This window comes from Brachycentrus maculatus, unplaced genomic scaffold (genome assembly GCF_059751285.1).
Source record: "Brachycentrus maculatus isolate JH-2025_06_01 unplaced genomic scaffold, ASM5975128v1 h1tg000370l, whole genome shotgun sequence".
Classification (NCBI taxonomy): Eukaryota; Metazoa; Arthropoda; class Insecta; order Trichoptera; family Brachycentridae; genus Brachycentrus; species Brachycentrus maculatus.
This window is the reverse complement of record NW_028281119.1, coordinates 2,094,436-2,108,313: the sequence shown is the minus strand read 5'-3', so window position 1 is coordinate 2,108,313 and position 13,878 is coordinate 2,094,436. Positions and strand designations below refer to the sequence as shown.

Below are 13,878 nucleotides of genomic sequence, written 5' to 3'. Positions count from 1 at the left end.
TTCAAGCGATGTGTTTTATTTTTCAACCTTTGTTTCGTTTATACTTTTCATCTTATATTATTATATAAATGGATGAAATCAATATTAATAATCTAGTTTTGTAGAGAATAATCTAATTTTCTTATTTTCCAACTTTTGTTGGACTGATCACTCTTTTAATATACTTTACCATTGAATAGGTTTATGTTTTAAAAACCTTTTCATTTGAATTCACTATAGCCATCTATATATATATATATATATATATATATATATATATATATATATATATATATATATATATATATATATATATATATATATATATATATATATATATATATATATATATATACATTTTACATTATTTATTGAAATATATTCGTGTATATCAAAAGACGTGTGTCAGTACTTAAATGTATATAAATATGAATGATACGGTGAGTATTATAAATCAAGTTGGCAAATGAAATGAATAATGTCCAGAATATTAAACCACCTGTGATTTACATTAAAATCCGACTCAGGATCAAAACTGCTTTGTTTTTAACTTGTATTTAATAATATATTTCTTTCTTTAACAAATGGCACCAAAAAGTTTATCTTTTTTACAAATTATGTCTACATTTAAGCAGATTCACTAAAAAAGCTTTACTTACCAAATACTGTAAAACATTAACTTTTGCGATGTTTTGTTAAGAAACGGTCAATATTTAAATAATGTTCATAATCAGTATCAGTTAAATATATTTATGGCTGAAAATAAATGTTGTTATACTGTTGGTGTTAGTACACTGTACAGTCTAAATTTATTATGACGAAAATATGCAAAGATACCTACTCGGTCGTGCAAGCAGGTGCTCATTCTATTACCTTTTCGTAAAAGCACTTTCGAGGCTGCGTTCCAGGAATCTGATAATGTTATTACCTGGTGAATGGTCACCCTTTGTGCCCATGTAGACAACCTAAGGAATTTATATCTTTGCATAAATAAACAATTCCAATTAACGCTCGTGTCCGAAGAATAAATCCTGTCCATTATAGTAAAATGTAGGCATTGGCGACCTAAATATTAGTAGGTACGTTACGTATTGGAGTATTACGGCTATTGTGAAATTATTACGGAAAATTACTCACCGCCGAACAACGAGAGGAGAACTTATTTAACGATGAAAATTATGACTCAGGTATAAAATTCAATCCGCTAATATTAACACATAAACTATTTTTATTTAAGTATTATAATTTTCATATTATTTTTTGACATCTTATCAAAGGTGAAGAAGAATATGGAAGTCTGGGCGTTTACGGGGCTGACGACCGTCATAGGCTGGTTTAAGTGATCACTTTACACACGTGTAACATTCACCAATTCTACCCATTATTGACAACCACACTACTCAAATTCTTGGAAAATCTATATATATGAACCAATTTAGAAACCTTGTTCTTGAATCACTAGATCTTCACTAGAAACATTTATTGGTGAGATGTAAAGAAGCTTTTTAGTAAGCAGAAACTCTTATATTAGTATGTGAGGTCCAAATCCTGGATTATAATCCAAACCTGAGAAACGCCAGAAAATATCATTTTCATTTTTATTATTTAATCTTATAATTTGACCAGATAATTTATTTACAACATTTTCAGTGTGTCCAAATACTTGTTCACAAATGTTGTTATTATAAGTTTGTTTCTGATTTCATATTTAATTTTTATTTCTAACCCTATTTTTCTATTTCCTGTTCCTTGGCTTTATTTTCCATCAACACATTTATTTATAGATTTGGTCGACGATTTAATCTTCACATTAGTTTGAAAATGTCATAACAGGGTGAAACATTTTTCACAAATATAATTTTTTATGTGTTTTAACAATAAAATACAATTTACACACCGTAATATTCACCAAAATCCATGATTGACAACCATACTGCTCAATATTTTGGAACTCTTAAAAAACATTGAACAATTTCGTGACAGTACGTGTGACTTCAAAAAAGCCAATTTCGTTGAAATGAGAAACACTTTTATCAAGCAGACTCTTTTTATTTGTATGCAAGGTCCAAATCTTGGATTAAATTCACATACGGAAGACTTGCCTGAAAACATGATTTTCAGTTGTTTTATGTAGCTTATAATTTGACCAGTTCTTTTATTTATAACATTTTGAGTGTGTCCAAATACTTGTTCACAAATCTGAATTATCTCCACTCAGGAGTTATTTATACATTTTTGACATCTCAATATACATGAAGAAGAATACGGAAGTCTGGGCATTTGCAGGACTTACGACCTATAATAGGCTTGGTTAAGTGTTTACACGCTTGTAACATTCATCAGTTCTACCCATGATTGGCAACCACACTACTCAAAGTCCTAGATATATTGATCCTAGATGATGACTTATTTTATTGTTATAATATTTGCATACATGTATACAATGTCATGTTGTGTTCATATCTTTGCGAAAGTCATTTAAAAATATCATGTTGCAGGAGAACTTGTTACTGGCATAAGGAAAACCCAAATTCAATACGATACGAGAATTATGAATCTTTAAATGTTCATATACAGGTACCTATCATTTAATCCACAGGGCCGGTGGAAGGCATTAGTATACTGGAATTATACTATTGAAAAAAATCGTCAATTTATTAAAGTAAAATAAACGAGAGTAAAAATGTTCAATTTTATAAAATGTAATCATGAAGATCAGTTTTCTATCCTTTTTTGAGGTTTTTATATTCCATACTTATTACACAACAGGAGCTGCAAAAGCGAGTGTTTTTTTACTACAATTTTCACTCGTGAATTACATGATATTATAGAAACTTTAAACATAAAGATTAAATCCACTCACGAGTAGGTAAAGAAAATTATTTACTTTATTTAAAGTAGAAGCCTTATTATGGCCATGATAAGCGGTGTTGCATAAGCCGAAGCTAGATTTCAGAGTCACTTGGATGTCAGGTAAGGAGCTGTAATTGATGGACGTATTTTTTCATTCTTTGATTATATGTTTTCTCAAATAAATAAAAGATCAACTAAAGATATTACTCAATTATTCTGGGTATAAAATTACATTTTCAAATAAATAAAACGAGGAGAAAAATAAGTTTCAGTGATGATTTTTATTGGAAAATAAAATTTACATTTTTTTACAAAAAAATACATTTTTACATAAACAATATAAATTTTATTAACATTAGTAAATGAATTATATAAAAAAATACGAAAAAATTAAATCTAGGGTTAATAGCTTAAGAATATTGAGATTTAATTTATATTAATGAAAGTATTAGTTATGTTTTATCGAATGTAAAGTAATCGTATTTGTTAAGATTTTTCTCCCCGGCAGGTATGCCAATTTAAAAAAAATGTTGATCCCTTCACCAATTTTATATTTATTTTATATCATCGGCGGGACACGTGAAAATTCTCCCAATGACAACGTTAGTAAGGCGTGTTTTGATCTATGTACAATGTTATTTGTAGATTTATCACATCGGTCAGGATTCACTCGGAAAGGAGCTCATATTTCCGAATGGACCCCAAGCAGAGAACTTATACTTTACTTTGTTTTGGTGTGATTGCGCAATAACAATAACTTTGTCGTTGCGAATTACTTTTACAGATAAATACCTAGTCATTATATAATACTTGTCCGATCTCACATGAGAACGAGACAAGCTAAACCTAGAACATTATACTTTAAAGCATTAATCTCATGTACAGAAAAATCCTTAATAAATAATATCGCTTATTTTTCATTATTCGTTCATAGAACTTACTATAAATATATCATAGATATATGGGACCAAAAATCACCAACTTTCGGTGGAGCTCTGTTTCCGTTTCGTCTAGTGTCGTCTAGCTGCGCTCGCGTTTGGGTGTTCGTACCAGCATTCGGCTCGGATGGAAAACCGGCCCTGGGCTGCAAGAGCGTGGGTCGGGTCGGGTTTTTCCACCGAACACAAAGGCTCGCGAGGACTGTTTGCGCTCGAGACACGTCGAGCGAACGAAAACGGCTCACACCTATTCGTCAGCAAAAAATAAACACTTAACTCTACTCCTTAACAATAGACTTAAGTACTATTGTCTTAAGCAGCCGACGGGCGAAAATCAGAAAATTACCTTTCGTGAATTACGCCGTGGCTTTTCTACACGTGCCATTATACCCTACTCGTTAATATTCTATCAAATAGAACAAAAAGGCGATAAAACTTAATATAGATTATCGCGTCTCGATTGGCCGTTGGTTTAGCCGACATCTGACGATTAAAAGCTTTTACGATCGTGACCGAATACATCACGATGCTCAAATACGCCCAGAGTGCGTGACGGACGTCGTGTTCACATCGACGGACTAAAACTCACCGTACGTTGCAGACTGCAACTGTGCGAGAGTTTTATTAAATAAATTATGGATTAGTTTGTACGCTAAGTGTTGAAGGAAACAACATTGTAATCCTTCGGCTAAGATTAGTTACTAGAAATAAATAACGCGGAGAATGGCGTCCATTTTGACGAAGCCGCGCGAACTAGCGAGAGTTGTCGAGTGAACGATAATTATTTCAAGGTTTCGCGAGCCGCATTCCCGTTCTCGTCGATGAAATTCGACAGCCTCGGGCGATGAGCGCGCAGCCACTCGGAAATAACTATCAAACTCGGCGACAAGTCTCCTGTATCTCGCGACCGGCGAATTCTTTCCGAGTCACGAAGTCTCGCGTCGGCTCGTCAAGATGGCGGCCGCGCGGTGCTCAGAGGCAGTACGGGTGGCAGAACTGGTACACCAGGCGCTGGCTCCTCTCCGTCTTCTTCATGATGCCCTTCTTGTAGTACTGGCGGATGGAGCGCGACAGCTTGTCGTAGTTCATGGCTGGACGGTTTTTACGCTTGCCCCACAGGCGGGCCACGCGGACGGAATCTTCTATCTTAAACACTCCCTTTCCTGCGAACAAAACGAAGCAGAAATTAGTACCACCTAAAACATATAAATTATGTACCTTTTTTAACAAAAATAATACAATACATCATATGCTTCTCACCCTAATCTGCACTCAATGGTGCATAGGGCACTGCATCGGATGGACGCAATATCTATTTGATCATTAATTATATAAAGTAAGGCGATCAGTATTGCGTTTTCTTTCTTCTTTTCTAACCCTTATCTGCAGCCAATGGTGCATAGGGCACTGCATCGTATCGACGCAGTGTTATCTTGATCGTTACCTACCTGAAGACAAGGTGATTAATTAAAGGTAATAATTTTTAGGCAATAATACATAAATACTAGAGTAAAACATCTCTCATATTTATTTTGAAGTTTCTAGGAATCAAATTCGGGACCGGGCAGGGTAACCAAGCACAAAGTCATGTTGGAAAATCACAAAGTTATTGCTTCAAATATAAATTATATTAAATTTTCTTATTTTAGAAATGAATTTGCATGCTACTGGAATAATTATTTGGAATGAATACCGAATAAATGTAAACGTTAATTTAGCATCATTATAATTCGGTATATTCCAGTTGTGTCAGCCGTCGTTAAATATTTTAATCGGGAGATTAGAGCTATCGGAAGGTCACATACCACATATTGTCACCTTTGACTTGCATCTTGTCATCAGGTGGTAATCAAGAATTTACTTTTTGCTTGATAAAAATAACACTCTAAAAACGTGTGGGTAACCTTCAAGAGCGCATGTTACTATTTTTTTTAAATGTTTACTAAAAATATATATTTGAAATAATATTTAATTGGTCATTTCTATGGAAACACTTGCTATCAAGAAAAGTTTCGGCAATTATTATTTAATAGCATGAATAAATTTCATTTTCAGAAAGTATTCAGAATCAACCTTAAAAAATTTGGTTTATATTATATAAAAGGTTAATACGTAAGTATAAAAAGGGTAAATTAAAAGTCAAATGTGCTTTATATAGGTAGAAGAATAATGGCGGAAAACGCCTTGAAATAATTATTTTATTTTTTGTAAGGAATATAATATGTACTTGAAAGAACGATACTGAATTATTGAATAAATAACTTACAGAGATTATTTGTACTGTTGGGTTGGCATTAATTTTGTGGAATAACATGATAGTTTAAACATAAAAAATACAATACTTTTGTTAGACCGCTTTTTTGAGTTTATTTATGTTAACACGACCAATTTTGAGAACTACAGATGTTCTCGTCAACAGGTGTACTTTTTCATCTGTAGTTCTTGAAACAAAGTCATATTTATATTAATAAATTTAAAAAGTGGTCTTAAACAAGTGTTTTATTTTTATATTGAAATCCTCATGTTATTCTACAAAAATTAATGCCTATTCAATAAATAAGTTAAAGTGTTTTTAAATATTTATTTTTATTTTTAAGTTTTACTTAGTAAATACCATTATTTATTTAAAAAATTATTGTGACACTTAATATAACTTCAATTGAAAATGGCTAGATTCTACTACAAAGTGACTGCTGAATTAATTAATGAAATATTTAATTTTATTTGAAAGGATTTGTAATATCATCATCATACAAGCAACCACGACTTGATGTCGCAAAATCTTAAAATAGATCTAAAACTGGTATGTTATTACAGTTAAACAATAAATCTTTTATTCGATCGCATAAATAAAGGCACACAATAGATAGTCACTGGCGATAGATATGAAACTTTATCCACGATACAAAATGGTAGTAAATTGTCAATGACGTATGCATCTAAAAAGAGCTTTCGGCTGCGATAGTAAATCATAAGCTGACTGCAATTTCGATTGGGAATATAAATTAGACGTCACACTCGACAAACAAATGTATCTCTGATCGGAAGATTAGCTAAGGTTAAAAATAAATATGGACGAAAATACCTGCGTCATGATACAATACTATTAATATCAATCTAAATCGTTACTGTTGTGTATAAGTCCATTTTACACAACAGTTTCGTATGCATTAGTCATCTACAATTTACACATGCATGTATAAGTACGAGCTATTACTGATATACCTCTTAATCTACCTACCATGCCCTCTCAATATTTTTTTTAATATCAATATATACTTATATAGAAGTCTGTCCTTCATTTAAGTTTTTTCTATATCATCATATATATTTAGCTCCCAGAACCAAGAATCTGGAGCACAAAACTGATCACTTTGTCTTCACATAATTAACCATCGCAATAACACCGCGTATATCCGTGCGGTGACCTATGCACCATTGGAATGGGAATAGGAATCAACAAAGAAAAAGTAATAAATTCACTGAGAAAAGGTTCCAAACATTTTGTGTATTTTTAATTTAATAAAAAGTTAAATTCGATTTTTTTCAATCATTTCTGATTTTTTTAATTTTCAAGTTATATCAATGGAAAATTCCATAAAATAAATATCGTTATATCCATGGTAACATTAACTTAAATCGTTATTTAAACTAAGTAAATTATTCATAATAAACAAAAATTATGGTTATTGACTTAAATCTCTTCATTCACGAATCTCTAAAATACTCATAAATATACTCGTACATCGCTGATACCAAAAGATAAGAATAAAATACAAAATTATAAATAAGATATAATGTAATAAATTTTGAAACGCAGGAGCGTTCACCTTTCGTTCATATAAGTAACGATCAAGATAACACTGCGTCAATACGATGCAGTGCCCTATGCACCATTGAGTGCAGATGATACTTGCGTATATTTATTGTTAGTAAGTTTGCTAAAACAAAACGATGTTTAATAGTGTTTGATTTATATGGTATACCATTTTCGTAATACCATATATCGCTCACTCCTTTCAAGAACGTCATAAATCAAAAAATGGGATTTTTCAGGACGTTTTTAAAGTTTAAAAATGTAATACAATTTATTAAAAATAAATATCGAGTCACTTATTGAACTTTTTACTGTGCAACAGATCTTCTTAGGTTAAACCTGAAGGTTTTTTCTCTATTTGAAAAATAACTAGTTTATTGAAAAATATAATTAAACAATACATTTTCTTCAAAATGCAAAAACAACACTTTCTGCCCTGTAGCGGGTAAATATTAAGATAAAAATATGCCGCTTTTGCTGGGAATTGTACATTTTCTGGGCATTCCGAAAACATGCCCAACTGAAAATTGTCGATTTTTTATTTATGACGTTGTTGAAAGGAGTGAGCGATATTATCTCAGAGGCGATGTAAAGATATACTGAAGGAAAGGTGTTTTTCTTTAACAAGGTCTCTCAAAATTTTTACATAACGCTGTGTAGTTTTGTTATAAAATAAACTTTCTCTTGAGGTGATAAACCTAAGCTATAATATATATTTAATAAAGTATGATATCTACCATTTATAAACCTTTGCACTCGACAGTATAATTAATTATAAACAAATGGAATAATTTATGGAAATGTGATTATTAAAATTATAAATAAATCAATAATGATGTAAGAAATCACGTTTATTGACAAAACCCAATTTGATTAAAAATAAAGTGATGCAATTTTTATTTGAGATAAGAAATCTGTTGTTTATTGCAGAATACAGTTTATTCGTACGTATTATTTTCAACATAATGTAATTTAATTGTTGCGAAATTTAATTTAATTAAATACATGATTGATGCGATATATTTGTAATAATGAAATTATAATGTTATAACATAAATAGTCAAGAACATACTGCCCTTAGTAATTTACATAGTCGTATAATTTTTGTCTCCTTCATTATTCATTGCAACATTGTCAGTGTTATAATTATTCAAGAATATATTAGTGGTATGTATCTTATTATTTTGTCAGCACTTTGGCTACCGTTCTGGAGGTCCCGGGTTCGATTCCCAGGGGTGATTTTTCTCACTCAAAATTTATTCAATATAACCTAAGACTGGCATCTGAAGCGGAGGGCTAATCACCTTTCCTTCATGTGTTAACGATCAAGATAACACTGCATGCAGTGCCCTATGCATCATTGGGGTGCGGATTAGAGTTTGAAGAAGAAGAATCTTATTACCACGGAAAAATGTTATATTACAATATAATCATAAACGTTTTAAAGCAAAATAAAATGGTATTAAATAAAATTATACAATCATTACATTTTTGCACATATTTGAATATTTTTATTTACTGCTGAATATTACGATTTTTTTGTTTGTTAATAACTTGAAGAGATTTGAGATTTTGAAAAAAAAAAAATTATTACCTCTGTCTAACCAACGAATGGCTGAACCATGGAGTTGGGGAGAAGCAAGCAATTCCTTCAGAAATTGCCAAAGGTGGATATGGGATCCGCCCTTGGTTGGGGTTTTTCCTACTGTTGAAGATCCAGGAGTGGGAGATCCATCGTTGGCTGGCAACACTTCTTCGTCTTCATCTGAGAAAAAGGAAGATAACAACGTTAATATTCAATAAAATAAGAAATTATTAGGATACACAAGTAACTCGTTGTACCTACTTTTCGCATAAATTATCCTGAAAATGGTCATAAAATGTTACTATAATTATAATGATTTATTAAAAATAATTTTATATAGTTAATATTAATTGCACAAAAGCCATATTTTGAAATATATTGATGTATACATATATATATATATATATATATATATATATATATATATATATATATATATATATATATATATATATATATATGTATATATATGTAATAAAATAACTAGGTACCTACCTATACATTTTATTAAGTACTTACAAAAAGTACCTACATAAAACAGTTCTACCACCAGATGCCGCATGCGTCGCTCAGAATAAAACAAAAGACTTCCGATAATATTATTAACTGTCAGAATCAGATAGATAGATAGATAGATAGATATAAAAATTATTATAAAGATAAATTACGAATAAACTTTAATTATAAACTTTAATTACAAAGCAACACATTGTTTATTTTATTATTATACACCCACTTTACATATTATTTACACTTAATTTTCAAAAGGAAAATATTACCACGTTATATATATATATATATATATATATATATATATATATATATATATATATATATATATATATATATATATATATATATATATATATATATATGTATATATATATATATATATATATACATATATTTACATATACTGATTTATTTATGTTTTCTTTTAAAATGTTGTTTATTTATATATTTCTAGAAATGTGAGTGTTTTTAGTTTGCAGTAAATCCAATATCAGTATCTCTTTAGTTCACACAACCGCGTTTACCTCATGTATCACTCAATTGTGAGTGATTTTCCAAAAAAAAAACGCATTTTCCTAATTTATAGTACAATTAGGAAAATGGATATAAGTTCTGGAAATTAGCTTCGCATAGAAATGTTAGTTTTTTCAATGTTTAGATCCCTAAAAAATAAATATTTATTCGTTCACTAATGTTCATGAAGAAAAATTTGAATTTTTGTAAACATTAAAACTAGAAACCTTACAAATATGATCTGATCCTAAATTTGACTAGGATTTTCTAGAAACTTTATTTCGTCAATTGTATCATATTATTACACTCCATCATATTTTCTTTGTAATGAAAATACTTAAGTAAATCTATAACAATATTAATACTCATATATACGGAGTGAATTTAAATTATTTGTTTTATATTTTTTATAACTTGGGTGGCATGATGTTTTTTAATGAAGTATCTCTTCATTTCTGTGAAAAGTATGATATATCTAACCAAAGTGTGATGACATTCCCCTCCGCGCGTGTCCGAACGGAGCTAGTAATGACGCTGATAAAACTATTGAGAAACTTGTCAAGGTTATCAGATGACCCCTCACTCAATAATACTTGTACTATCTTCTGCAAACACTAAGACACATTTTTTCCAACTAAATTGAGAAAAATATGGTGAAATAACCCTTTCATAGAAATTTTACATGGTAAATAAAACATAAATACATTTTTTGACTTCACAACATGAAAAAGAAAATGGAGTCTGAGTATTTACATAGCGTATGACCTGTCGTAGGCAGGTTAAGTGATCATTATAAACACGTGCGACATTCACCATTCTTCGCGTGATTGACAATTCACATTACTCAATTTTTTCTCTCTTCATATACCTAGGATATATGATTATTGATACTCATGAGAAAGCACATATGAGCTCACAACAGCCATCTATGTTGGATTGAAAAAGTTTTTATTTAGTACAGATGTTTTTATTTAGATAAATTTATATCTGAGATACGAGCTTCGGATTATTTTTACATACTGGGAAACTCCTGAAAGCATAATTAATTTTTTTATGCAGCTTATAATTAAACAACTTATTTTTATTCACATTTTGAGTATATCCAAATACTTATTCATAATAACTAATTAGCTACCATACTACATTACGTTCTAATAAGTAGATATCGCTTATCAGCTTCATATTAAATTTAAAATGACAAAAACGTAAATATTTTCAAATTCCCGAACGGTCAAAGATTATATTTTACTATGCTGTTTGATCATTTTGAGATAACATCGCACATAAATGAGATGTTACTTAGTAAACAAAAAAGTGTTTTTTTATTGTCTGTGACATATACGAGTACGTATAAGATTTTTTTAAAGTTACTACCGATCATTAAATTCAATAATAATTTAAATGTTTATCTTGGCAACAATTGATGATGAACATATAATTAACGCTCGTTGATACTACTTAAAAATAAATTTACTTCATATTTTCCTATTATGAATTTATTTGTTCGCTGAGGTGATTTATTATTGTTATCGATGATGAAAATAACAATTTTATAATTATTTACATATGAAGAAAAAAAGGAGTTCTACTTCGTATGATTTTTAATTTCTTTATATTTAAACGTTTATTTTTATCAAAATGTTTTCTTTTTTTCCATATATCAAAACTAAAAATTACACTAGTAAGGAAGGACTTATTTTATTTTTTATATTATACATAACTGGTATTAGAGAGTCTGCATTAACTGCATGTTAATAATAATAGATCGATAAATCAGCAATTGAATTCAGATCAACATTAACCCCAATTAAAATGTAAATTTATAGTACATGGGTTTATAAATGTTTGGGTTATTTTTTGTTGTTGTTATTTGTTTTATAATCCCCAATTGTATGGTGAATATTTTATTTATTATTTTTTTTACAAAAATGTTAGTAACATTAGTATATAACCACTCACCTAGATTTTTATGTCTCTTTGTCAGGACAATCACTACCACAGCATGCAAACAATACCACCCTTCACTACCATAGAATATTTCATATTTATACTGAGTAGCTTTGAACCCACTGAAGGATTTTTTCCATTACTATACCAAATAAACAAGATATAACTGGAGGAAAAGATTTTTTTTCGTAAACAAACTACAAATCAGTAGTGTAAAGGCAAAGGGGTATATCTGTATTTTTTTTTTTATTTTCTATGTTTGTTCCACAAAATGTCTGAAATAGTGTATCCCATAATCTGGCAAAAGGATAAAGCTGTAGTTGCAATACTTATTTAGTTTTATTAAGATATGTACATATAAAAATAAATAAAACAAATGAGTTATTTAATTTCACAAGTTTGTTTTTGTTCTCTTGTAAAATTTGGTCTGAGACAGATATACCCCTTTGCCTTTACACTACCGAAATAAGGTTATACTTAAGTTTTGTTTATGAATGAAAGGTGACCATTCCTGCTTTCTAGATTATTTGATCTTGGAGTAAAATATATTTGAGGGGATAAATCTGATATAAGTGAAGGAGCTCGGTGTGAAAGTCATTACTGCTACCATTGGTAAAGAAAAATAAGCAAAGTATATAGGAAAAGGATAATAGAAGTTAATGCTAGAGGTTGCTCACACATTCTTGTACAAGCTGGTTAATGGTATGAGTCCTGTGAGTTAATAAATCTGTAGTTCAATGTTTAAAAAAAGTAATAACACTGTTTTCCACAGTTTAAAAAAAATAAGGTGGAGTAAGACTGTCATTTTTATTTTTGTCGTGTCACGATTCCAATAAATTATAAAATGATACATCTGTATAAAAACTTTATATTTTTAATACACCTTTCAATTTATTTTACCTTGACCTAAGATTTACCAATTTTGTAATACCATTTACTTTTGTCACTGGCTCAATGTCTAAACAAATAATTTGCAAGTGCGTGTTTTAAAAAAAATATATAATTTTCTAAATAGTGGTACCTTGGTATGATCAGGTATGTAAAATATTTGAAAGCGGTCGAGTCATGAGTCGAAATAATCGTCGGGTATGTATGAAGAGTTGCGTGAATCTAGAAGAGGCGAATAATGTTTGCAAAAACAGAGTAATTCTCCGCCTACTCCTGCGGAGAAGCGGCGTTATGGTTAGTTAGTTAAAATTTTATCAGTTTACAGAGATGAATACGGTTATTTAGTACGAATGTGATTGCAGGTAGTTGTGTAGACTATGACTGATAGTTGTATTGTAGAAAGAATGTAACATTGTCATTCTGTAGTTACGTTGTCATGTCGGTGGTAACGTGGTTCGTAAGTTATGGCGAAGACTTGTCCTGTATGTCAGACGGTTACTGTGCCAACAAGGTAACATGCCCTAACTGAACGTGATTTCTTTTTTCACCAGGGCTGGATGATAGTTTTTTTCATACTAGCGCCTAAATCAATATTCTGCTGACGTGGGCGCCAAATTTCCACCATTGGTTATGTAAATACTTTATTACTAAACTCATGTAAGACAATTCGGCTAATTAATTTGCGTAAATCGTCATCAAAGATGTTTTATCTGAAATATAAAAGGTGTCCCGTTTTTCATAGATTTTATTTGAATGGATGATTGACAAGATACTTTATACAAATTTATTTAATCATTGACCCTTAGCACCATTAAAAGTAACATGATAAAAATTGCTTTATATTT

At 30.1% G+C, this 13,878-nt stretch overlaps 1 protein-coding gene across 2 annotated transcripts in view; it reads right to left on the bottom strand.

The window, feature by feature from the left end:
• Positions 1-3,094: 3,094 nt before the first annotated feature.
• Ets98B (DNA-binding protein Ets98B) overlaps positions 3,095-13,878 on the bottom strand; it is a 53,573-nt gene continuing 42,789 nt past the window's right edge. Inside the window, exons 5-6 of one of the 2 annotated variants that reach the window (XM_088270099.1) lie at positions 9,182-9,352; positions 3,095-4,933 (exon numbers count right to left, since the gene is read on the bottom strand). In XM_088270099.1, the coding sequence (XP_088126225.1) occupies positions 4,743-4,933; positions 9,182-9,352 (362 nt within the window). In that variant the 3' untranslated portion in view covers positions 3,095-4,742. The remainder of the gene's footprint in view (positions 4,934-9,181; positions 9,353-13,878) is intronic. The other variant, XM_088270100.1, reaches the window with a different exon arrangement.